Below are 25519 nucleotides of genomic sequence, written 5' to 3'. Positions count from 1 at the left end.
GAAGCGCCAGTGCTGTCTCAGGAAGACACAGGTGGACAGGAAGTCTGAATAGGAAGATGCCCGTGAAAGGGCCTCGTATGGTATCTGGCACACAGTAGGTACTTAACACATATTCTAAAACAGAGAGGTAGACAATTCAGCCTTTTAGCACAAGCTTTCACCTTGCCTGACACAAAAAAATACCTGGGGTCAAAAAGCACCCGAGAACAACAGCCAAGGGGGTTGGGAGCAGTGAGAAGCTCCATCTCTCAGTCACATGCATGGACCACTGGCTTTGAAAGCTTCCCCTCTGAGCCCAGCATCAGCTCCCCAGGAAAGAACCGCGGAGAACCAGGCCTGCTGCCTGCCCCACCCACACACCCACCAGGCCTGGTCAGCCAGGACCACTGGCAATGTCTCACCTCAGCTTTCTGCATTTCCTCGTAATCCAAGGAGGCAGGAAGGGAAGGTAAGTACACAGGGTCTGCGTGTCCAGGCAGGGCAGGCTCCGCACTCAGGCTGCTCAGAGCACGGAGCACACCCTGGGAGTCCTCCCAGGTCACCTTCATGGCCCCCCTCTCCCGCTACCTTATGCCCTTGAGGGAGGAGTCTGAGGGATACTCAGGTGTAAGACCCCCATGCCAGGGATACAAGCAATCTGTGATATTTCCAGAGTGTGGGCCAGGACACTTCTAACAGCTTCAGAGGCTTCACTCATTTAATCCTCTTAATCATCAGGAGTCAGCAATTATCCTCAGACCCATTTCAGAGATGGGTAAACTAAGGCTGAGAGGTCTGGTGGCATGGCAAGGTCACGTGGATAAGTGACAGAGCAGGGTTGGAGCCCAGGTCCTCTGCCTGCGAGCTGGGCACTCACCCATCTCACCACAGACCACGCCGATGCATGGGCAAGATGTCCCATTCTGGAGAACCACCCTGACCTCCTCGTCCTTCCCCTCCTCTATCCAATGCCACTGCCTGCCCCACAGCGTACAGGGTAAATCCACATCCACCATTTCGCATCGCTGCTCTTCTACGATCTGGCTTCTGCTGATCTTTCCGCCCTTCCTTTTAGAGTTGCCCCCAGACAAACACAAATGCTCATGGCTTAAGTTCATCTCGGACACTGCCCGCCCCAGGGGGCGCTGTGACTCTTCTTTGGAATTCCTTTCTCGCTCCCTCCCACCCCAATCTCTGGAGGTACAAAGCCCATCTAGGTTCCCAGGCCCTATCACAGGTCACCTCCGCCGTGAAGCTTTCCCTAACTCATCCCAAGCCAGCAGCGTTCTCCCTCTTCCTTGCTTAAGGCAAGGAGTCACCGTCCTACTTGAATCAGAGCAGCAGCTTTTAAGCTTCCCCCAGGAGGTGCCCTCAGGCCCTGCTGGGGTGAGGTGAGAGGGCTGGTAACAGGGAGAGCCAAATAAACTCTGCCCTCTTCAACAGGGCGGCTACTCTTTTATTTGCTTCTGAACTTGCATCGGATTTCATTGCAAGAAAGGGTTCTCGGAGGAAGCAAACCTTGACGTCAGGGTGTGAGAAATGTCAAGACACCCCAGGGCTGGGCTGGGTATAGCAGGACTCCAGTCAATGCCCCCACAATGCTGGGCACAGAGCAGGAGTTCCAAACGTATGGCATCTATGTTGAGCACCCAGACTAGAAACCTTGGTCACACAGTCCTGTGTTATGACGCCTTTGATGGTCAGTGCATTGCTCCTCCCAAATACACAGTGGAGAAGAGGGCACTGCCACTTCTCGGCTGGCAGCAAATCAAATGCTGCTTGCCAGGAAATGGAAGGTGAGATCATTAACCTCAAAAAGTTTCCAAAGCAAACCTCGACGCAGAGGAAAGAGCCTCATCGTCTGCATTTTAAGGGCCTGGGTTTGGATGGGGTCCTTCTGGGTCGGCCCCAAATTCAAGATTTCAACTTGGGAAGGGGAAATGTAAGCCATTCCGCCTGAGGAACCAAAGCATTAGACAGGAACTGTTTTTATTCCATCCACCTCACCTCCTTAGAATGAGAGGCGAACAGTGAAATAGTGCATTTATCTTAAAAGCGAAATAATTCCAGGAATGGTAGGGCGAGACCCTGTGATGGGGTGAATTTACCTCACTTGATAACAAGGGCACTCGATACTCAGGGAAGTGGGACTTTGTCGACAAAGCCAGGACAATCCCACTACGCCCACCCCACTCAGCAGTGATTAAAAACCCGTAAGGTCACTTTCTACGCGATGGCTGTCTCCCTCTCACCAGGCTGCAGAGCGGCTGCAGATGAACATTTGGCACCTAGATGGGGGTCAAGGAGCTGGGGCTGTGATTCAGGGAAGATGCTGAGGGGCACTGGGAGCCTCTGTTTGAATCCTGAGCAAGGGGTGAAGGCGTGGGGGCATGTGTAGGGGAGCTGACGCTGAAGTCTTTCAGGAAGCAGAGGGTAAGGGTCAGGGGGTGTGTGTCTATGCTGGGGACAGGGTTCTGTGGTGTTGCTGGTGATGCTGACTGCCTTGCCCACCCCAAGTTGGACTAGGAGAGTCCCATCAGGCTGCCGGGCAGGGAGGGCAAAGGAGAGCACCATTCTGTGGGTCGGGCAGGAAGGGCGGCCTCCCCACCCTGGGTGCCTGCAGAGCCTGGCAGCCCCACCCTGTGGCCATCCGATGCCACATGTCCTCTAGAGTTCCTGGGCCGGCTGCTCCACAGCCTGCTCCTCCACAGGCTGCATGGCCTCCTGCACGTAGACGATGAACTCCGAGGCCTCCCCGCCCTGCGTGTAGACAGTCACCGTCTCAATGCCCTCCACGTCGTCGGAGGACACCACCAGGTGGTGCTGCTCGGCAAGCTCCACGGATGCTTGCTGGACGGTCTCCTGGATCATGACCGTGTGGTTGGAGCTGGGCTCCTCTTCGGTGACCTGTGGGAGAAGGGCAAGAGAAAGGTCACACAGCGCCTACTTCCCGATCCAGCGTAACAACAAAGTCACAACTACAGCTTAGGAGTAACCAGTGCACTGTGGGAGCACGTCCATTCTCCACCGATCCTCTCTACAAGGCTGTGCGTGCTCTCATGCCCATTTTACAGACGATCAGAATGAGGTTCAGCAGTGTAGGGCAACATGGTCAGGTCCCCAGCTGTGGCAAATGGTGGAACCCAAGTTCAAATCCAGAGTCCAAGGTTGTTTCCTGATGCCAAGCTGCTTCCCGGGGCTTCCAGGAGGTGTGGGGCTACCTAGAGAATGAGGGCTGGAAGGCCTTGTGGGGGTTATTTACTGCAAGTGTCAGGGGTAGCGGTTGGGGGGTGCTCCTAGAAATTTATAGCCGGTCCATCTGGCAGTGATAAAGGCATGAGGTCCATCCTGGGCTATGTTTCCACACTCAGGGAGCTTGCCTCTGTGTGAAGATCTGTTTCACACTAGGAAGCAGCAAAGGCCCGGCAGGCCTGATTTTCCCCAGGTGTCCTTCATCCAGCAACACTAATGCCTTAACTATTTGGGGGAAGGCCTGCTGGTAGAAACTCACTGCCACAGGGCTGGACAGGAGCCTTCTGGGTATCAGTCAGGGGACGGGACCTCATGGATTCTATGGCCAGGCCTTTCTCTGAAGCTCCAAGCTGCCAGATTCCAGGCAAGATCCAAATGCCAGCTGGTGCTAATACCCCACATCCCTCATGCTGCCAGCTCTGGGCTGTTTTTAAATAACAACTGTCTTTGACCTTGAGATGAGAAACAAAAGACACGGAATTGAGATCTTAGAGCTGCAAAAATGAGTGAAGGATTAGAAAACAGACACAAGAGGAAAGCAAAGGGGCCTGGAGTTACTTAGCTGGAGGATAAGAGAGCCTTCAGACTTACAGAGGGGTGTCAGGGACACCCGTTCATTTCCAGGTGAGTCTGAATGCCAAGGCGGAGAGAGCACGTGCTCTGTGCTGCGCTGACGGGGCTTCGCACATCAGTTCCACCATTTTTAAGCTATGAGGCCTGGGCAAGACACTTTTGCCCACAACCTTCAGTCTACTCATCTGTAAAACAGGGACTAAAATGTGTTCTCCAGAGGATTCCTGGGAGAATGGAAGGAGATTCTGTATGCAAAGTGGGTGCTCAATAACAGCACCGACCTTTCAATTCCTTCATTCATTCGCTCATTCAACCACTTTTTTTTTTTTTTTCTTTTTTAGAGACAAGGTCTGACTCTGTTGCCCAGGCTGGAGTACAGTGGTGCGATCTCAGCTCACTGCATCCTCCGCCTCCTGGGCTCAAGCCATCCTCCTGCCTCAGCCTCCCAAGTAGCTGGTACTATAGGTATATGCCATCACACCTAATAAATTTTTGTATTTTTGATAGAAAAAGGGTTTCACCATATTGCGCAGGCTGGTTTTGAACTCCTGAGCTCAAGTGATCCACACGCCTTGGCCTCCTAAAGTGCTGGGATTACAGGCATGAGCCACTGCGCCCGGCCTCGACCACACTTTCTTAAATACCTGCTGCTGCCTGGAAGAGCAGTATTCTAGCATATGTCGATCACTCATTCTTTCACCTACAGAACCTCTGTCATCTTACCAGCTACCAGTAGACTGCAAGCTCCACAAGGGCAGGACCATGTCTGCCTGGTCACAACTGTTTCCGCAGAGCCAAGCTGATTGCCTGGCGCACAGCATATGCTCAGTATTCACTGACTGATGATCCACTAGGTGTCAGATGCCACGCTGGGCACTAGAAAACCACAGTCCTCTGAGGAAGCCGAGTCTCACGGTGCAGGCACAGGGCACAGTGAATGACTGTGCTGTAGAGTAGCTGGGCTCCTGCAGGGCAGCCTGTGCCAGTGTTGGGGTCCCAGGGGAGGCATAGGGATGGGCTCCAGGCAGATCGGGGAGCAATGACTCCCAGGAGGTGTAGGGAGCAGCAAGTGTGCTCGGGCAGCCTCCATGAGGTCCCACTCACGACATGTCCAGGCCCTTTCCTGGCCTGCAATTGGCATTGGGTGGCCTCCCGCTCCCCGCCTCTTCTGACTCTGTGCTCTCTCTGGGGAGGGCCCAACTGGCTTGGAGGGTCTCATCCTAACCCTGTGATTATTCCTGTCTCCGTGAGTGAGAAGGGCTGTGTCAACAGGTGGGTCATGTTTAATTCAGAGAGAAAAATGGAAAAGGTTCCTCCAGGCTGGGCTCCGGAGGTTCCAACATTATGGATTGGAAGGAACTTTTGATTTGGACGGATAGAATTCACCCGGAGCTGGAGAGCTATTCTGAGTGGAAACTATCAATACATTTAGACTGATTTGTGTTTTTAGAGTGAACTGAGATCTGTTTTTTCATCTTTTCCCATTTGTTTCAATTTCATTTAACTGGGAAAATATACCATGAACCAGGATTTTAGAAGTAAATATTAATTTATTTCACTTTGCAAGAGAGAACCTGACAGAAGACTGGGAAAGGGGAGGCAACATGCAGCTAATCTTTTCTCCTCTTACCTGTCAGTAAATGCCACACAAAGGAAAGGGTGAGGGGATGGGAATGGTTTACACCCAGGTCCCCAGGGCCTCACACGTGCAAGCAAGCCCTCCACACTCCGGGAACAGACCACATACAACACAGGGAGACAAACCATCCATGAGCTTTAACACAGGCTCTGGGCCGTGGCACCATTCTGTGGACAGAGTGACTGCCACCGAAGCTAACCCTAAAGAGGACAGTGACTTCTTCACTGACGGAAATTTTCCACTGGCTAACAACTCTCACCCTTTAAAAACACTAACACCACAATGCCCAAGTATGGACAGTGGCTGAAGTCACTGCCAAGGACAAGGAGAACCATGCCAGGGCCAGGCCTTTTAGGAGGACAGGCTGCAGCCTCCTGTCCCCTGGCAGCACAGGGGACACACTCCAAGTTCTTAGGACCAACCGGAAGGAAACAGTAGGTCCCTCGCTGGCCTGGAAATGGCTACTGCCCATAGACACCGCAGGAGGCCAGCGTGCCTGACCTGAAGGTAAACGATGTGTTAATAACTCTGCGGCAGCAGCACCTGGGACCACTTCTTGGAAGGTGGCATTGGCCACAGAGGGTCTGTGGTGGGAAAGGACATCACAGGCAAGAGAAGAGAGTGAGCAAAGAAAAGGTGTGTTCCTGACAGCCCTGCCAAGGCCACCAACCACCTCCCGGTCACCAAACCCACTGGGCAGAGTCCCGTTTTCACCCTTCCAGAGCCCTCTCTACCATCCGGCATGAGATGCTCTCTTCGCTGCTTTCACCACTCTCCTCCCCAGCACTGGGCTCTGCTCCGCGCCCTCTCCCAGACTGCAGGGTCACTCACAGCCCTTCTCCTTCTGCCCATCACAAAGCCTGGAGGATTCCTGGGTCTCCCACCTTGACTTCTTCTCTGACCCCCCAGGCACTTTCACTCCCGGCTGAGCCAGACTCCAGCCACCACTCCTGAGCTCCAGATCATACCTCTGTCTGCAAGCGGGAGGCATTCAGGGATGTCTGTCAAACAATGCAAGAACAGGGCTGCGCAAAAGACACAGGAGAGAAGGCATTTGGGGGAGAAGCAGCAGGTGAGGCCTGAAACGAAGTTCACAGGTGGATCTTGAAAAGCCTTGGTCATGAGCTGAGAGATTGAGCCTTTATTTTACAAAGGAACGCACTAAAGGTTTTCAAAGAAGGGCCCTGCGTCATCCAATCTGTGACATTTATGAATCAAAACTTGCCTAAGGTGAGAAGACTTTCTGAGAAGTATGCCTCTCTCATTATCCCTCTAAATATTTACATTTATTTGCCCGTAGTATCTTTTCTAAGTATTAAATCTATTTAAAGATAACCTTTCTCCATTTATTTTGTTTTGGTTTTTCAATTTTCAGCCTCCAGGGTTTGTCCAACAGAATCCCCTCGAAATTCACCCACTGCTAATTATCAGAGTACAAAAAAGTTTCCCAACATCATCCTTTGGGCTTAATTCACCAGAAAAAGCGACGGAGGCAATGGTAATGCGTATTTCACAAGTCCTGCAAAGAGCAGGCTTCCCGGTGTGCACAAATGTGACAGGGAGGCACGCTGTTGCCCTATCGTGTTACTGAACGTCCAAGACACGCAGGGTTCCTGAAGGTTCCCTGCAGCCTGCTGGTGGGCCTCCTTTACACTCTCCCCAGTGTTCACGAGTGGCTCTGCTGGCCCTGCAGACGCTGCCCACACAGATGTCCATGTCACAAAAAGCTAACGTGTAGAGAGGATGAAGGAGGGAGAGGATGGAGGAGGGAGAGGATGGAGGAGGGAGAGGATGGAGGAGGGAGAGGATGGAGGAGGGAGAGGATGGAGGAGGGAGAGGATGGAGGAGGGAGAGGATGGAGGAGGGAGAGGATGGAGGAGGGAGAGGATGGAGGACTGCTTTACAGAAGGGGTTCATAAGGCTTTCTGCAGAGTGCACCCCTTTGTGCATTTCGTGGTACACGATCACATTCTGTTTGCTTTCAGGCAGTGTTTACAAATCACGCGCCTCCTTCCTGGCTCCCATGGCACCCAATATCCACCCAGCCACGTGCAGTTTACTGAACATTCTCCCACGCCTTGTCCCGATTCTTCACACACAATGTCTTGTGCCTTGGGCATTTGTGTTCCCACTTTATAAATGGGGGCGCTGAAGCTCCTCCTGGCCTGGTGACTTCTGTAAGGTCAAACAGCCAGAAAGTAGCAAAAGCTGGAACTTAGTCTGGGTGGTTCAGAGACCTCCTTCAGCTGGTGTAGTGTGACAGCGACTATTAGGATCCCATGTTATGAGTTGATATGATTAAATTATCACTCTTTACTCCTCCTGATTAGTCTCAGGCTGGCTGTAGAACTCTCAACCACTCTCTTTGTTCAAAATAATCACTCTAGTAGCTTAATCTATTAGCACAGGCTTAAAATTGTTCTTTGCCACAGAAATAATACGGCATTCACAGGGTCATTATCCTGAGATGAGTACTCCATTTCCCCCAAATGCTGTATCTAACACATCTATCAGATAAATTAGCAGCAGCATAGATAGCTTGATAGAAACCCTTAACCCCTGGGATGTGCAGATGATTCACTGAATCGGGCACTGTGTTCTGCTGTTCTGCTGTCTCCAGCATTCTGGAGTCTGGACAAGATCACTGTCAGGACCGGCACTTTGCTGGGCTCTCTTCATGCTGAAGGGCAGCTTCCCCTTGAGACCCCACGTCTTCCTTGGCTTTAACCCGTCACTATCCATTCATCCAGCAAACGTCGATGGATACTCCGCTGTGTGCCATGTAGCGGGCATGGCTCTGGCTGCCTCATTATCTTGCTTTTTTTCTACTCCCCTGCCTGTTCTGCCTTCTCCTTCTCCTCCAGCTCCTCTCCTCACTTCCTTTGTAAAACCCATTCCTCTCAGGTTAAGCTTTCTTCCCCCAACATTTAAGAAAATCCCAGAAGTTCCTCTAGCTCAGGAAACCCTCCTTAAGGAAGGTGGGTCCTGCATTGCTCCCACAGTGCTCCAAGGGTGCCCTGAGGAGCCCGTGCACAATGGCTTTTACAATCTATCTCTGCACAGATCTCCCCAGAAGCAAGCACAGCGCTGGTTCCTCCGTAGCCAGCCCAGTGCCACGCTCTTGGTAGGCACATAGTGGGTGATGGTGATTTAGGTTGGTGCAAACTGCCTGCCCTTGGTTCAAACTCTGTCTGGCAGGAGCCCCCCGGATGATGTGAAAGTAGGGAAGACGGTGCACTGTCTATGGAGGAGAGTCCCTTTCGGCTCCAAAAGTCCCAAAGGTCTAATCACCTTATTCTACAGAAGGGAAGTCAAGGCTCAGAGAAAATAAACTGCTCAGGGCCTCATTGTTGGAAATAGAGCACAGATTTTTTGACTTCTGGTCTGCAAAATTCCCCAGCCTGCACGAGGCAACTTCACAACAAGCCACAAAGCACTTTGGTTACTGGAAGAACACAGCCAGAATGTCCAGCATGGCACCTGGGCAAAGAAGAACGCCAAGTAGATTTTCCCTGGAATAATAATATTATTTATAATATAGTCGTAATGATTATTATTATTTTGAGACAAGGTCTCACCCTGTCACCCAGGCTGGAGTAAAGTGATGCAATCACAGCTCATTGCAGCCTCAAACTCCTGGACTTAAGAGTTCCTCCCGCCTCAGCTTCCAGAGCAGCTGGGAACATCCCTGGATGAACGAAGAAAGCAGTAAACACACAGTGCTGATGACGATGGAGACATTATCATCTGGACAGACCTAGGGCTCGGAGATTACAATCTGGAATAATAAGAAGTGCTTGTTGTGGATCAGGTGCTGTGTGAAGAGTTTACGTGTATTAGGTACTTAGTCTTCGCAGCACCCTAAGAAGTCTTAGTGTCTCAGCTTTAGAGGAGGGGAGACACAGGGGAGGATGACAAGCTGCCCTGGGGGGCTCTGGGGAGGGTCCTGGGGAGTTACATAGTTGCTTCCCCCCTGCTCCCCCAGGCCTCTGAGCCTGATGGTTGCAGCAGCCAGGCCACTGTGCACAGCTCTGGGCGTGGCCAAGCAGGAGGCTGCAGTGTCAGAGTCCACGCAATCTTCTTGATTCTCCCACTGGCCTCCTGCATTTGACCCTAGCACAGTCTTTTTTCATACCTCTCTTTCCTCTCTAATGAGAAGGCACTGATGGACTCCTCTGTCAAAGTACCCTCCGCCTGGGAAAGATGTTCTCAAAAACGCCTGGAGGCTGGCTGAAGCAGGAAGGACAACCCCTCCTCACCTGACACTGATGGGGAGGTGTCTTGCCGAACAGGAAGATTGTGGGGAAGGCAGCGGCCCATGGGGACACTTGACCTTAGTGTATAACCTGGCCGAGAGCCTCTGAAACCCAATCCCCTAACATAGGTCCTTCTGTGTCAGAGGCTGCACCAACACCCCTCCCCAGGACATTGAAACAGCCCCAGGACACATTCAAGGACATCAAAATACGACAAAGACTCATTAAGAGGAGAGAGAGCTGAATCTCATGGCTGAATCCCACAGAGGCGGCAACGAGAAAGGGAAAATGTTCTTATAGCTGGGTATTTAAAGTAACAATTTTTAAAACTGCTGGTAGAAAATGATAAACAACACAAATTGGCATCACAGCTTTTAAAACACAGTGCGGAGAACCTCCTGGGGCGTGAGTTCCCCACGTGCCTGTGCAGAGGGGCTCGGGCCGCCTGCCTGTTCAGTCATGACAGGGTATTGGAATTTCCAGGGTTCTATCAGACCACGCAAAACCTACCTAATTATTTGAACTTAGCTCCCAACACACAAATAAGTGAAGAATAAAAAAATTTAAAATAAAACCCCTGATGGCCCTAAAATGAAAAACCGCAATGACAGTGGGATGGCATCAGTTACCCTCTTACTGGGTTTGTATACCTTTGAAACAAAGCTGCCGCCAGTGCAGCTGCCTTTAGATGCTGCCCACATTCCCAGTGCCCTCCCACAAGCCTGTGCCCTCCGTCAGGCACTGGGAGGAAGATGAACTGCCTTCACTTCGGGAATTCCAGCTGGGGGTCTCTTTAGGACAGGAATCATCCTTTAAGTTTTTCAGGGGAAAGAAACTCCACCGTCATCTCTGCCACCATCGCCACCACCACCAGGAGGTTGTTTCGCTTCAGGCATCCTTCATGTTTCAAATCCATTTTTAAATAAATTGAATCAGGTCCCTATTTATTAAACCATGTCTTGGAGAACAGCCCTCTCGCAGATGTCATTAATGTCCTTGAAGGGGAAGGCACCTGGGGCTGTGGCTCAGGAAATGAACAGATAAGCCACAATTTCTTCTCCTCTTGTTGGCACTCCTATTGTTCTCAGGATCAGTTCTCAGAACCTGCTGGGAGGCAGCCCCAGATCCAGATCCGGCCTTCCGGGCTTCAGGGGAGGCAGACAGAACACAGAATGCCACCAGGAGAACACAGCCACTGTCAAGATCATCACCACAGAGAATGCAGTGAGCACCATGATGAGCAGGACTTGATGAGATCAGGCATGGGAGAGGCAGTGATGCAAAGACAGGAGCCAGTCGAAGGCAAGATGCAGGCAGTGTGCACAGGGGTGAGGGGCGTGTGTGAGGGTTTGCTATGTACACATGCATGCCTGTGTGCAGGAACATGGGCGTGCCTGTGTATATATGTGTGTTCATGTATGTATCGGTGTGTGCAGGTGTGTGTCCATGTGTGCATATGTACATGTGCATGTATATGGGTCTGTATGTGTCCATATATTTGCACTTGTCTACGTGGATATCCATGCGTATGTGGAGGTTTATGGTTGTGTGTGTACATGAATATTGCGCACATACGTGGATGTGATATGTGTGTGTACATGCACGTGGGTATGGGCATGGCTTTGTGTCTGTTGCTACAATGGGGTATCTCCATCTTTAAATCTCAACAAAGGCCTAATAGGTAGAAGAAATCTCTCCTCGCTCACACTTCCTTTCCTTCTTTCTCTTCTGTGGCCTGTGACACTACTTGACCCCTGGTTTACAGTCACTTCTCATAATGACCTGAACAGGTCGGCCGCTCCCAGTTTACAGAGTGTTTGTGGATCCCATACCTCCTGTAATTCTCATGGAGCCCTGAGGAAGGCAGGGTAGAGGGGATTCCCATCACATCCCTTTGAGAAGAAGGGGTGGCTCAGAGAGTTGATGTGAGCCCTCAGCTAGTAACAGGTGATTCTGGAATTTGAAACCAAGTCAAAAACCTCCAAAGCCCACAGCCTTCTCTATAATATTCACGGCTTCCTGTAACCTTCAAAACAAAGTGCAAGTTCCCCTGTTGGACAGGCAAGGCCCTCCCTGCCTGACTCCCTCCCCCACACTCAATTTTGGTTACTGAACACACATGCTCTCTCGCCTCTGAACTTCCAACTGTGCTGGTCCACCATCTTTTCCCAAAGATCCCTTCTTGCCCTTGAGAACTCAGGTCCACGCCCTCTCCTCCAGGAGGCTCCGCCAGTGCCCCCTTACAACGCTGTGCTGACTCTTGTTATACACCAGCAGCACTGGATCCCAGCAAGCACTTTATGCCGCTCTGAGGAGGCGCGACCTGTGTTGTGCTCTCCCTCGCCTTCCCGGCACAATGGTGACAGTGAATGCTGCTTCTCCAATGAATCACTGGGATAAAGAGTGCAGAGTGGGGGTCTCGCTCAAATGACCACCAGATGAGGCACAGCTGAAGAGGAGGGAAGACGCCCCACCAGGACCTGACCTCCGTATTGAGCAACCACAGGAATAAGAGTGAGTTAGAGAGCGAATGCCGAAAACCCCAAGCAGGGCAGCTCAGGCACTGCGCTTCCAGTTCCAGGGGGACGTCTAAAGAAGAGTGGAGGTCTGACTTCGGGAGGCCCCTCACGGCCCAGACGCTGCTCAGCGGGGCCTTCGTACAGGTAAACAGCGCCCCCATGCTGAGCATTCGGTGGCCCTTTCTTTGCTAATGAAGTTGGCAGATGGGCAGGTTGGTTTTCTGGGGCCAGAAGTGACTGGGAAAGCAGAAGATGGATAGAAAACAAGGCTAACATGGGGAACAGGTGTGAAAGGCCAGTGCTTGTGCTGAGCTGCTAGACTGGAAAGCTGTCACTTTTCTTGGGTGGAGTTACGAACGTGCAGTTACATAACATCAGCACCTGATTTGCAAGATGAATCGAGGTGGCCTCTGTGTTTAGACACCATTAAGAGGTGGGCCATTTGTTGAATAAGCCATCTCTGAAAGCCACCCACTCTCTGCTTTGCAGTGTCACATCCCTCATGTGCTCAATTCCCGAATATACTTCAGACAACTTCTGGGCTCTCTCTTCTGTCTGTCCACTGAGAATTCAGCGTGTGTCAGATGCTCTGGTGGAGGCTGGAAACAGAACCATGAGGCCAGACACAGTCCCTGCCCCCAACAGGCTGCAGTCCAGGAGAGAAAAGGACAGGGGGCTTGTCCTGGGTTGCCAGGCTCGGGGGAAGGTGGGGTGGGAAGCAGCCGGTGGCCAGGAATGGTTTCCTGAAGATGATGGTCCTGGTCTAGAACACTGTGGGATTCCTGAAGAATGGGAGGAGGTATAAAGAGATGGGGAAAAGCACCAGGCAGAGGAAAGGGTGTAGCAACAGCCCAAGGGCTGGACAGATGCAATGAAATTCAGTATAGCCAGAGCACAGAACAAGATGCAGTGAAATTCAGTATAGCCAGAGCACAGAACAAGATGCAGTGAAATTCAGTATAGCCAGAGCACAGAACAAGTGGCAGGGGGAGGGTGTATGGAGGGGGAACAGATGAAACAAAGAGGAAAGAAAAAAGACTAGAGAGACCATCAGGACCCAGATCATGCAGGATCTTACAGGAATTTTAGCTTTACTCTGAAATTAATTGGAGCCTCTCTATTAGACAGCAGAGACCTGATCAGACCCCCACGCTCACTCCCCTGAGGTGTAGGAGGGGGCTATGCGGAAGAGGAAACAGAAAGCCTGGAGGTAGGGAGAACAGGGACAGCCCGGTATCCTGTGAAGAGGACGGGCCAGAACATGGCAAGAGGGTGTAGTGATGGGGACCGGCAGAGGAGCCTCTATAGTCTATCTGAGCTGTGCCCATCCTCCTCAACCCATTCTAGGAGGCTCTTAGGCCCAGTGCTCCCCTGGCCTGCCCTCTTCCAAAGTGCAGTGACTGCCACCCTGGCCCAGCCCAACCCTCACAGCTCAGTCTGCTGCTTGCTCAGCCTCTGCAGCCTCTGCAGCCTCCAGCCCTCCCTTGCTCCTCTCCTGGGCCATTTTCTTCACTTGCCCCACAGTGCAGCTCCCTCCTCAGCGTCCTCCCTGCTCCCTGGCTGCTCCCTCTCCATCTCTGCCGCATCTGTCTCCGCTTTCGGACCTCTAAGTGGCACAGGGCCCCAGAGTTCAGCCCCAGCAGGCTCTTCTCTCTCCACATCCCTTCCTTCCATCATCTCAGCCAGGCTCATGGCTTCAAATACCGACTTCAGGCTGACAACTCCCAAATGTATGTCTAGACCAAACCCTTCCCCTGAAATTCAAATGTGCATAGCATATTTCCTACTACACATATCCACGTGGGTGTCAAATAGTCATTTCTAAGTTAACGAAGCCAAAATGGAACTAGTCACTTTCTGCCAACCCAACCTGCTCCTCCCTCCTCTGTCCTCTTCTTGGTAGAAGGCACCACCATCCACCCTCTTCTCAAACCAAAAGGCTTAGGCATCAGCCCAGACTCTGCTCTCACACACACTCCACGTGCAGAGCATTGCGGGACCAGTCGGCTCCACCATGAAATGCAGGCCAGAGCGCTCCAGTCCTCGCCTCCCCACAGGGCTAGCCCGGCCAGGCCATGCTGTTTCTCACTCTAGGTCTGAAACCACAAAAGCCCTTAAGCAACTTCTTAGTTATGTGGATCAGCACAAAAGTCTGTGCCTCAGTTTACCACCTAATGTCACAAACACAGATGGGAGACACAGAATCTGAGAGTAGACATGTGAAAGAGATGCAGGGGTTTGAGGTGGCACCAAGATCAAGGTGAGTGAATGGTGAGCACGGCCACTGTAAAGGCAGCTTAGAGTACACCGAAAAGAGGGACAAAGTCCCATCCCAATCTCTTCCAACTGCCATCGGCTTCAGACCTCCCCTGGAGCCCATGCCTGGGCTAAACCATGAAGAGGACTAAAGACTCATCAGTCAATATTCCAAGAAGGCTGACCAGTTCTAGAAAAAAAAAAATGGCTGGGGTACTTGGAGATATCTGACCTAGAAAACAGAAGATGCAGGGCCCAAAAGATGCCCTGTGCCTTCAAATACACAAGGGGCCATCACTTGAGGTGCCATCAGATGTACTGCTGGTTCTGGCAGGGGCCAGGGCTGACAGAGAGGCTACAGAAAACAGTGGGCTGCTGTCTGGAATGGACATAACCAACTCCCCATTGCTAAAGTTACACAAATAGCTGCTCCAAGACCATCATGCTGGATTCTTCCTCAGGATGGACACTGGAATTAACAGGAGAGTCTGCCCTTTACCCCTTCCTGGTAAAGTCCATAAAGCAGGAATTCCCACCCTTTCAGAAGTCTGAGAGGCACATCCTGCCTCCCCGCCGCCCTCTCACATACCTCGCTCAGAGGGCCTGGAGAAGAAACACAAGCCGGTGGCTTGGCCTCCTGTCTGCCCTGCTGTCCTCCCCCTGCCTAGAGCTCTCCTCCTCCACCATGCCTGAAGCCAGTGCACCTCAGCGGCAGAACCCTCCATCCCCTGTAGAGATCTTCTTGAAAGCTGCAGGTGTGGGTAACAATGTGTCAGGATGTCCCTCACAACCAATAATTGTTCTGTTCTCACCATGACTTCCAAATTTTTCTCCCAAACAGTCACAAGGGTAAAAATAAACAATAGCAACAACCTTATTTATGATGCTCTGAACCTAGAACCTAACTGTTTCCTGTATAAACACAGAGTAGAGTCTGTGTGCTGCATTCTTCTAGAAACACAACTGCTGTTTCCAGCGGGGGAAGACTGCACTTCATTTTCTTTAGGAAAGTCCTGCAGCATCAGCAATGCTGCTCACATGAGCGGCCTCACCCTCAAGTCACAACGTGCTCTCAGCCTGTGCCTGTGGCTGGTGCACCCAGAGTGGACACTATGCTTAGGAGAAGGCACCTGACCACATCGTAAGGTTTATTATTATTATTATTATTATTATTATTATTATATTATACTTTAAGTTCTAGGGTACATGTGCACAACATGCAGGTATGTTACATATGTATACATGTGCCATGTTGGTGTGCTGCACCCATTAACTCGTCATTTACATTAGGTATATCTCCTAATGTTATTCCTCCCCCCCGTCCCCTCCCCACAATAGGACCCAGTGTGTGATGTTCCCCTTCCTGTGTCCAAGTGATCTCACTGTTCAGTTCCCACCTATGAGTGAGAACATGCGGTATGTGGTTTTCTGTTCTTGTGACAGTTTGCTGAGAATGATGGTTTCCAGCTGCATCCATGTCCCTACAAAGGACACAAACTCATCCTTTTTTATGGCTGCAGAGTATTCCATGGTGTACATGTGCCACATTTCCTTAATCCAGTCTGTCACTGATGGACATTTGGGTTGGTTCCAAGTCTTTGCTATTGTGAATAGTGCCGCAATAAACATACGTGTGCATGTGTCTTTATAGCAGCATAATTTATAATCCTGTGGGTATATCCCCAGTAATGGGATGGCTGGGTAAAATGGTATTTCTAGTTCTAGATCCTTGAGGAATCGCCACACTGTTTTCCACAATGGTTGAACTAGTTTACAGTCCTACCAACAGTGTAAAAGTGTTCCTATTTCTCCACACCCTCTCCAGCACCTGTTGTTTCCTGATTTTTTTTTTTATTATTATTATACTTTGAGTTCTAGGGTACATGTGCATAACGTGCAGGTTTGTTACATATGTATACTTGTGCCATGTTGGTGTGCTGCACCCATCAACTCGTCAGCACCAATCAACTCGTCATTTACATCAGGTATAACTCCCAATACAATCCCTCCCCTCTCCCCCCTCCCCATGATAGGCCCCGGTGTATGATGTTCCCCTTCCCGAGTCCAAGTGATCTCATTGTTCAGTTCCCACCTATGAGTGAGAACATGCGGTGTTTGGTTTTCTGTTCTTGTGATAGTTTGCTAAGAATGATGGTTTCCAGCTGCATCCATGTCCCTACAAAGGACACAAACTCATCCTTTTTTATGGCTGCATAGTATTCCATGGTGTATATGTGCCACACTTTCTTAATCCAATCTGTCACTGATGGACATTTGGGTTGATTCCAAGTCTTTGCTATTGTGAATAGTGCCGCAATAAACATACGTGTGCATGTGTCTTTATAGCAGCATGATTTATAATCCTTTGGGTATATACCCAGTAATGGGATGGCTGGGTCATATGGTACATCTAGTTCTAGATCCTTGAGGAATCGCCATACTGTTTTCCATAATGGTTGAACTAGTTTACAATCCCACCAAGTGTAAAAGTGTTCCTATTTCTCCACATCCTCTCCAGCACCTGTTGTTTCCTGACTTTTTAATGATTGCCATTCTAACTGGTGTGAGATGGTATCTCATTGTGGTTTTGATTTGAATTTCTCTGATGGCCAGTGATGATGAGCATTTTTTCATGTGTCTGTTGGCTGTATGAATGTTTTCTTTTGAGAAGTGTCTGTTCATATCCTTTGCCCACTTTTTGATGGGGTTGTTTGTTTTTTCTTGTAAATTTGATTGAGTTCTTTATAGGTTCTGGATATTAGCTCTTTGTCAGATGAGTAGATTGCAAAAATGTTCTCCCATTCTGTAGGTTGCCTGTTCACTCTGATGGTAGTTTCTTTTGCTGTGCAGAAGCTCTTTAGTTGAATTAGATCCCATTTGTCAATTTTGGCTTCTGTTGCCATTGCTTTTGGTGTTTTAGACATGAAGTCCTTGCCCATGCCTATGTCCTGAATGGTATTACTGAAGTTTTCTTCTAGGGTTTTTATGGTTTTAGGTCTAACATTTAAGTCTCTAATCCCAGCACCATTTATTAAATAGGGAATCCTTTCCCCATTTCTTGTTTCTCTCAGGTTTGTCAAAGATCAGATGGCTGTAGATGTGTGGTATTATTTCTGAGGACTCTATTCTGTTCCATTGGTCTATATCTCTGTTTTGGTACCAGTACCATGCTGTTTTGGTTACTGTAGCCTTGTAGTATAGTTTGAAGTCAGGTAGCGTGATGCCTCCAGCTTTGTTCTTTTGACTTAGGATTGTCTTGGAGATGCGGGCTCTTTTTTGGTTCCATATGAACTTTAAAGCAGTTTTTTCCAATTCTGTGAAGAAACTCATTGGTAGCTTGATGGGGATGGCATTGAATCTACAAATTACCTTGGGCAGTATGGCCATTTTCACGATATTGATTCTTCCTATCCATGAGCATGGTATGTTCTTCCATTTGTTTGTGTCCTCTTTTATTTCACTGAGCAGTGGTTTGTAGTTCTCCTTGAAGAGGTCCTTTACATCCCTTGTAAGTTGGATTCCTAGGTATTTGATTCTCTTTGAAGCAATTGTGAATGGAAGTTCATTCCTGATTTGGCTCTCTGTTTGTCTGTTACTGGTGTATAAGAATGCTTGTGATTTTTGCACATTAATTTTGTATCCTGAGACTTTGCTGAAGTTGCTTATCAGCTTAAGGAGATTTTGGGCTGAGACAATGGGGTTTTCTAAATATACAATCATGTCATCTGCAAACAGGGACAATTTGGCTAGCCATAAGTAGAAAGCTGAAACTGGATCCTTTCCTTACTCCTTATACGAAAATTAATTCACGATGGATTAGAGACTTAAATGTTAGACCTAATACCATAAAAATCCTAGAGGAAAACCTAGGTAGTACCATTCAGGACATAGGCATGGGCAAAGACTTCATGTCTAAAACACCAAAAGCAACGGCAGCAAAAGCCAAAATTGACAAATGAGATCTCATTAAACTAAAGAGCTTCTGCACAGCAAAAGAAACTACCATCAGAGTGAACAGGCAACCTACAGAATGGGAGAACATTTTTGCAATCTACTCATCTGACAAAGGGCTAATATCCAGAACCTACAAAGAACTCAAACAAATTTACAAGAAAAAAACAAACAACCCCATCAAAAAGTGGGCAAAGGATATGAACAGACACTTCTCAAAAGAAGACATTCATACAGCCAACAGACACATGAAAAAATGCTCATCATCACTGGCCATCAGAGAAATGCAAATCAAAACCACAATGAGATACCATCTCACACCAGTTAGAATGGCGATCATTAAAAAGTCAGGAAACAACAGGTGCTGGAGAGGATGTGGAGAAATAGGAACACTTTTACACTGTTGGTGGGATTGTAAACTAGTTCAACCATTATGGAAAACAGTATGGCGATTCCTCAAGGATCTAGAACTAGATGTACCATATGACCCAGCCATCCCATTACTGGGTATACACCCAAAGGATTATAAATTATGCTGCTATAAAGACACATGCACACGTATGTTTATTGCAGCACTATTCACAATAGCAAAGACTTGGAATCAACCCAAATGTCCATCAGTGACAGATTGGATTAAGAAAGTGTGGCACATATACACCATGGAATACTATGCAGCCATAAAAAAGGATGAGTTTGTGTCCTTTGTAGGGACATGGATGCAGCTGGAAACCATCATTCTTAGCAAACTATCACAAGAACAGAAAACCAAACACCGCATGTTCTCACTCATAGGTGGGAACTGAACAATGAGATCACTTGGACTCGGGACGGGGAACATCATACACCGGGGCCTATCATGCGGAGGGGGGAGGGGGGAGGGATTGCATTGGGAGTTATACCTAATGTAAATGACAAGTTGATGGGTGCAGCACACCAACATGGCACAAGTATACATATGTAACAAACCTGCACGTTATGCACATGTACCCTACAACTTAAAGTATAATAATAATAAATAAATTTAAAAAAAAAGTCTCTAATCCACCTTGAATTAATTTTCGTATAAAGAGTAAGGAAAGGGTTTAGTTTCCTGACCACATCGTTATGTTTTTATTTCATTTTCTCATTGTTGCTTTAACAAATTACTAGAAATTTAGCAGCTTAAAACAACACAAATGTATCATCTTTCAGTTCTAGAGTTCAGAAGTTTGAAATGGGTCTCACTGAGCTAAAATCAACACTTCAGCAGGGCTGTGTTCCCGGCTGGAGACCTTAGGAGAGAATCTACCTCCTTGGCTTTTCCAGCTTCTAAAGGCCCCTGCACCTCCTTGGCTTGTGGCCTGCTTCCATCTTCAAAGCCAACAACATTTGGTGGAGTCTTTCGTATGATGTCATCGCTCTGGTTCTGACCCTACTGCCTTCCTCTTCCCTGTTTAAGGACACATGTGATCACAGTAAGCCCATGTGCATAATCCAGGATAATCTCCCTATCTTGGATTCAGCTAATTAGCAACCTTAATTCCCGCCTGCCATGTAAAACCTAACATATTTGCAGGTTCTGAGGATAAGGACGTGGACATCTCTGGGGCACCATCGTCCTGCCTACCACTATATCTTGGTATTGTCATGTCTGAATATTAAAATGCTCAATTTCTTATTTTATTATTAATAACTTTCCATTTACTTCTCGTTATTTCAGTTAGGACACTAGAGTTTTTTGTTGCTGCTTTTTTGTTTTTAAGTCACGCATGTGTAGGAATGTACTCATTTCAAGAGAGTAAAAGGAGTGTTATAAGGTAGTCATTATTCAGTGGGAGTCCTGGGTCCATCAGGTTGAGACTCCATGTGCTACGGGCAAGCAACTGCCCTTCTAGGAAGAGCTGCCCTGCTGTTGCCCAGCCCTGCCTGTGACTAGATGGCTCAACTGGTCTCCAATTCCTCTTCCTCTCCTGTTGTTCTCATTACCATCTGATTCACTCATGTCTTGTTTCTCAGATGCTTTCATACCTCAAGAACAAAGGAAGGGGTGCAATTCATTATTTCCTCCCAAACGGCCAACATCTTCTACGGTCCCTTCCACCCAGAAATTCACAGACTCCATGTTATTGTTAGAATTAGAGGACTGCAGACAAAAATCCAAATACAACCCAACAACAAGAATGAAAAAAGAACACTGCAGTCGATTCTTGCAGGTAGAATATTCCCCTGTGTGTGTTGAAGCTCTGGGGAAGGAGCCTTATTTTTTCCAGTGATTAGGGTTTCACTCACTGCTTAAATTATAACCAAGTAATAGCTTCCTTTTCATTCTCAAAAGGGGGACTGGCAGCACCATTTTACAAGGTTAACAAGCAAGCACATTTGCTTTCACAACCCTAGGTGAGGAGTGGAGCTGTATAAGTCAGAAACAAAGGGAAACAGCAAACACAATCCTGAATTTATAGACGAAAGAAAAGGCATAAATGAATGTGGTTTGTAAAAAACATCATAAATTGCTAACTCCAGAAATACATACCTATACAGGACAAAAATAAGGGTATTCTGAGGGGGCATTATGTGCAAGAAACTTGTGGAAATATCAGAAGATATTCACAGGCAGGAAGAAACCACTCCATACATCAATGGAGATTTAAAGCCTTTTAAGGAGGAAAGAAAGCACAGGCAGTGAGGAAGGCCATGATTCGTTCCACTGTCAGGCTAGACACCTTTCATGGAGGAAGACAGGGTAATGCTGCGTCTCCACCCTATTTTTCTCTTGGTTGTAAGTAGACAGCACACACATTTTCTTTCCCGAAAGTATAAATCCCATGCGCAGTCCAAAGCCTAGGTTGTAAAGGCAGCTTGCTAACAGCAGTCACCACCCATCTCCTGTGTCACCTGGGTCTCTGCAACACTGAGACTCCACTATCGCCAACACAGCTGCAACCCTGTTTCCTAAGCCCCAGGCACTGGAGAGCTCTGCTGCCACCTGCAATACGGACTTGTCCACCAGGTCCCTGGGCCTGAGGGGAACGGGAAGGGCCAGCTCTCTTCATTGAGAGAGAAGGACCTTGGAAACAGGAAGAGAGGAGCAATGCAGGCTTCTTGACCTCAGCGCTGTAAGAAGAGGATGAATAGGTTCCCATACTGGCCAAACCAACTCAGTGGGCAACAGAAAGAGGATGCCTATGACTAGAGCATCCTGTACCTTTTGCATGTCTTGGCAGTCTAGGCGTAGCTTAGTTTGGTCTGAATGATCATTTGACTAGAAAAGGAAACCTTCTCTCATAAATTGTGGGAAGCTAGAGAGATCCACATGGTAGAGAGAGTGTGTGGGAAAGAAAAGAGACAGCGGGGCGGGGGGCAGTGCCTGACACAGGGCAGGTGCGTGAGGTGCAACACTCATGACTGCTCCTGGATGCCGGCCCTCCCTGGAGGAAGTGTCTGCTGCCCCCTCCCCTCCCCAGCTAAGCCAAGCTCCCATGCACTTAAGCTGCTGCCTGTGTGCTTCACACATCCCCTCCACACCATCATGCCATAGCCACAGGGCACCCAGCTTATAGTAGGCGCTCAATAAACACTGAATTGAATTATTCAAATGTGGACCCCAGGAGATATTTCAAAGCTGTGCTGAAACAGTTCAGAGCAGATTCACCATGAAAGGGAAGGAGGCAGGCAGAGCTTCTCCCTCCTCACAAATATCTTTTGATATTCAGACACATTTATTATGCATAATACTTGACTTCCTTCACCTTTAAGCACGCATACACTGAATCTCTATTTGATTTAGTGCCAGGCCTGGCGTGGCAGCTCTACAGCATTGCCTGGTCCTCACACAGGGAGCACTCTCTTCCCTACACATTCTCCTCTCTCCACACCCCTGTCTGGTGATCCCAGAACAGCTGTGCAGCTGTTGGGGTTGGGCAAATATTTCAGATTTTTTCTCACCCAAGTCCCCTCCACTGTACTTTAGGATTAGTTTCCTTTGTACATTTCCACCTTCCTGACTTTCACAAAATCACCCGTGTGACCATCCTTGCAGGCCCCAGCCTTTCTCATTGCTGGTGGCTCGGTCAACCTGAAGGGCAGGTGCTCGATAAAGCTGCGGGGATGGGATCGATCCTCTGCCCTTTCGTGGGCCACCTCGAGGACGCTGTCTTGGTGCCTGCTGGGGAAGGGCTTGGCTTCTTTCCCCAGCTGACGCACACTCTTCTCCCCGTAATTAAGCAATCTGCTTCCACTAGCAGTTTCTTTCCCAGTACTTTAACATGAGTGACCTGAAGCCTCCACAGAAACCCAATAGGGCCTTGCTGGTAACCGAGCAGAGAAGGAAAACGGAGCTGGCAGGACCCAGATCATATTCCTCCCTGGACAACCACAGAGCGACATCCCTTGCCCAAGGTAGAAAAACCAAACTCCCCAGAATAAAGTGGTTTTTTGTTTGTTTGTTTAAAATATGTTTATCACAACAAAACACAAACCATTTAAATCACTCATCAAACTTATCGAGGTAAGTTCATTAGTAGCAAGCAGATCTAAGAACAGAAAAAGAAACTGGCTATCTCTTCTTATTTTGAGCACCAGTGAAGCTTGGACATTCACCCTACTGGTGTTGACATGACAGTCTCAGATCTTATGCTGAAACCCCAGAGAGACACCAGCTCCTGCTCTTCAAATCCACATGACCCACATACTTCTCTCTCAGAGTAGGAAGATCTACTTAATTCAACTTAATTCAACTCTCTTTTGGCCTAGTCATAAGTCCCTCTCACACAGAACCACCTCCTACCCAGCTCCTCTTACCTTGGGCAATGCTCTCAGCTCAGGCTGCTGTCACAAAGCAGCACAAGTTGAGTGACTCATAAGCAACAGCAATCTATCTCTTACAGTTCTGGCGGCTAGAAGTCTGAGATCAGGGAGCCAGCATGGTTAGGTTACAGTGCAGGCCCCCCTTCCAAGGGCAGATTATTGACCTGTAATTGTATTCTGACATGCTAGAAAGAGAGATCAAGCTCTCTCCCCTCTTATTAAGGCACTCGTCCTATTCATGGGGCTCCACCCGCATGACCTAATCACCTCCCAAAGAACCCACCTCCAAATACCATCATTTTGGGAATCAGATTGCGATCATATGAACTTAGGGGAGAACATGAACATTTGGTCCATCACAATGCCTCCCCCAGGGCCTCCTCTAAGGGAATTACTCACAATGACTCAACTGAAAGGACACAAAGATAGATGTGTACCCGCCCCCCACCCGCTACACCCTTGTTCTGCTCTCTAATCTTTGCACATACCAGAGATTTCGTAAGTTCTGTGAGTACCTGGTTTTCTGCACGTACCAGAGATTTTGTTTTGCACATACCAGAGATTTTGTAAGTTCTGAGGCAAGGTCACAAGACGTGTTTAAGTAAGATAAACTCTTGCTGCCATAAACCTGCTCTCCCGCCTCAAAGTTTGAACCAAAATATCAGAAATGGCGGGAACCAATCATAGTTAGCCAAATCGCCTTGTTCAAACACTAGCCAATCATATATCTGATTTGTATAATAACTCTATGCCCACTTTTCTTAGACTATATAACACTGCTCGGAGCTCAGTGGGGGAGCTCTCCTGCCCGTCTTGTTTCACGAGCGAAGGAGAGTTCCAGGTTCGAACCTGTAATAAAGATCCTTGCTGCTTAGCTTTGACTCTGGACTCTGGTGGTCTTCTTCGAGGAATAAACGGTCTGGGCATAACACAACAACTGGAGTTTGTAAGGGGTCAAATGATTCTGAGCCACAATCATGTTAATTTGTATAACCTATGTGTTTACCTCCCTGGACCAAGCAACAAGCTCTGCCATGAGAGGTAGCATCTGGCACAGTGTGGTGGCTCACACCTGTAATCCCAACACTTCAGGAGGCCAAGGCGGGCAGATCACTTGAGCACGGTAGCTCGAGACCAGCCTGTGCAACATGGTGAAATCCTGTCTCTAGAAAAAATACAAAAATTAGCCAGGCACAGTGGTTCACACCTGTGGTCCCAGCTACTCTGGAGGCTGGAGTGGGAGGATCACTTGAGTTGGGGAGGTTGAGGGTGCAGTGACCCATAATCATGCCACTATACTCCAGCCTTGGTGACAGAGTGAGACCCTGTCTCAAAAAAAAAGGAAAAAAAAAGGTGGTGTCTTATCCACCCTGGACTCCTGATGCCAAGCACAGAGCCTAGACAATGCCACATCAGCACTCACCTGCTAAATGGAAGCGACCAGAAGCAGAAATGGCTGTGGCTGAATTCTACATGCACAGTGAGAGGTAAGGAGCTATGCTGTTTCCATGATCACAGGAGCTAAGATTTATTGACCCAGCCATGTGCCAGGCACAGGGCCAGTGGCTTCATCTTGCATAATTAGGTGTAATGCATACAACAGCCCCTTGGAGTAAGTTCCATGATCTTCCCATTATACAGATGGGGAAACACAAGTTCAAAGAAGAGAAGTATTTTGTCCAAGGTCACACACTATTATGTGACAGATCCAGGCTTCCAGCCCAAGCAGTCTGGCTGTCTTTCAGCCCCTTGCTACACCACTGGCTGTGCCAAGGGCTCCTCCATCCACTGTGACATGAGCTGGGGTGACTCCCATGAAACGGGCTTCTCCAGAGATACCCCCTTGTGCTGTCCATCTGGGGCAGGGGGACTCTGTCCCAGAGGCCTGCATCTCCTGTGGTAGGGTATGCACTGCCAGCCTGGAGAGTACGAGGCTGCTCAGCACAAGTCATACCCAGGGCAACTGTGCCCCACTAGCTCAGCTTTCCGACATCTGATCTGGCATTCATGGTTTTGAATGCCTATGAAGCCTCTAAAATGTACCAGGCCCTGAGCCAAGTGCTAGAGATCCCAGAGATGGGTGAGACCAAATTATCACCTGCTCTCATGGAGCTTCCAGTTTGCTGGGGGGAAAAGCCATGGGTGTCAACCACACTAGATATGGTCTGTGATACAGTTCCTAAGACCTGTGATGGGGTGAGGGAGGGTACTCCTCCTCCGCGGCCCCATCTTCACCACTGCCTGGAGAGGGAGGACAGCTTCTGCCCCTCTGAAAATATTCCCTTCCTAATTGCACCCTCAGGGCAGGA

At 48.8% G+C, this 25519-nt stretch overlaps 1 protein-coding gene across 15 annotated transcripts in view; it reads right to left on the bottom strand.

Moving 5' to 3' along the window:
• Window positions 1-1951: 1951 nt before the first annotated feature.
• LOC105467301 (zinc finger and AT-hook domain containing) overlaps window positions 1952-25519 on the bottom strand; it is a 344890-nt gene continuing 321322 nt past the window's right edge. For 14 of the 15 annotated variants that reach the window (XM_011716760.3, XM_011716759.3, XM_011716761.3 and 11 more), the window contains one exon: window positions 1952-2886. In XM_011716760.3, the coding sequence (XP_011715062.2) occupies window positions 2647-2886 (240 nt within the window). In that variant the 3' untranslated portion in view covers window positions 1952-2646. The remainder of the gene's footprint in view (window positions 2887-25519) is intronic. The other variant, XM_011716772.3, reaches the window with a different exon arrangement.

This window comes from Macaca nemestrina, chromosome 8, assembly GCF_043159975.1.
Source record: "Macaca nemestrina isolate mMacNem1 chromosome 8, mMacNem.hap1, whole genome shotgun sequence".
NCBI classification, from domain to species: domain Eukaryota; kingdom Metazoa; phylum Chordata; class Mammalia; order Primates; family Cercopithecidae; genus Macaca; species Macaca nemestrina.
The sequence above is the reverse complement of the archived record's forward strand: the minus strand, read 5'-3'. Positions and strand labels throughout refer to the sequence as shown.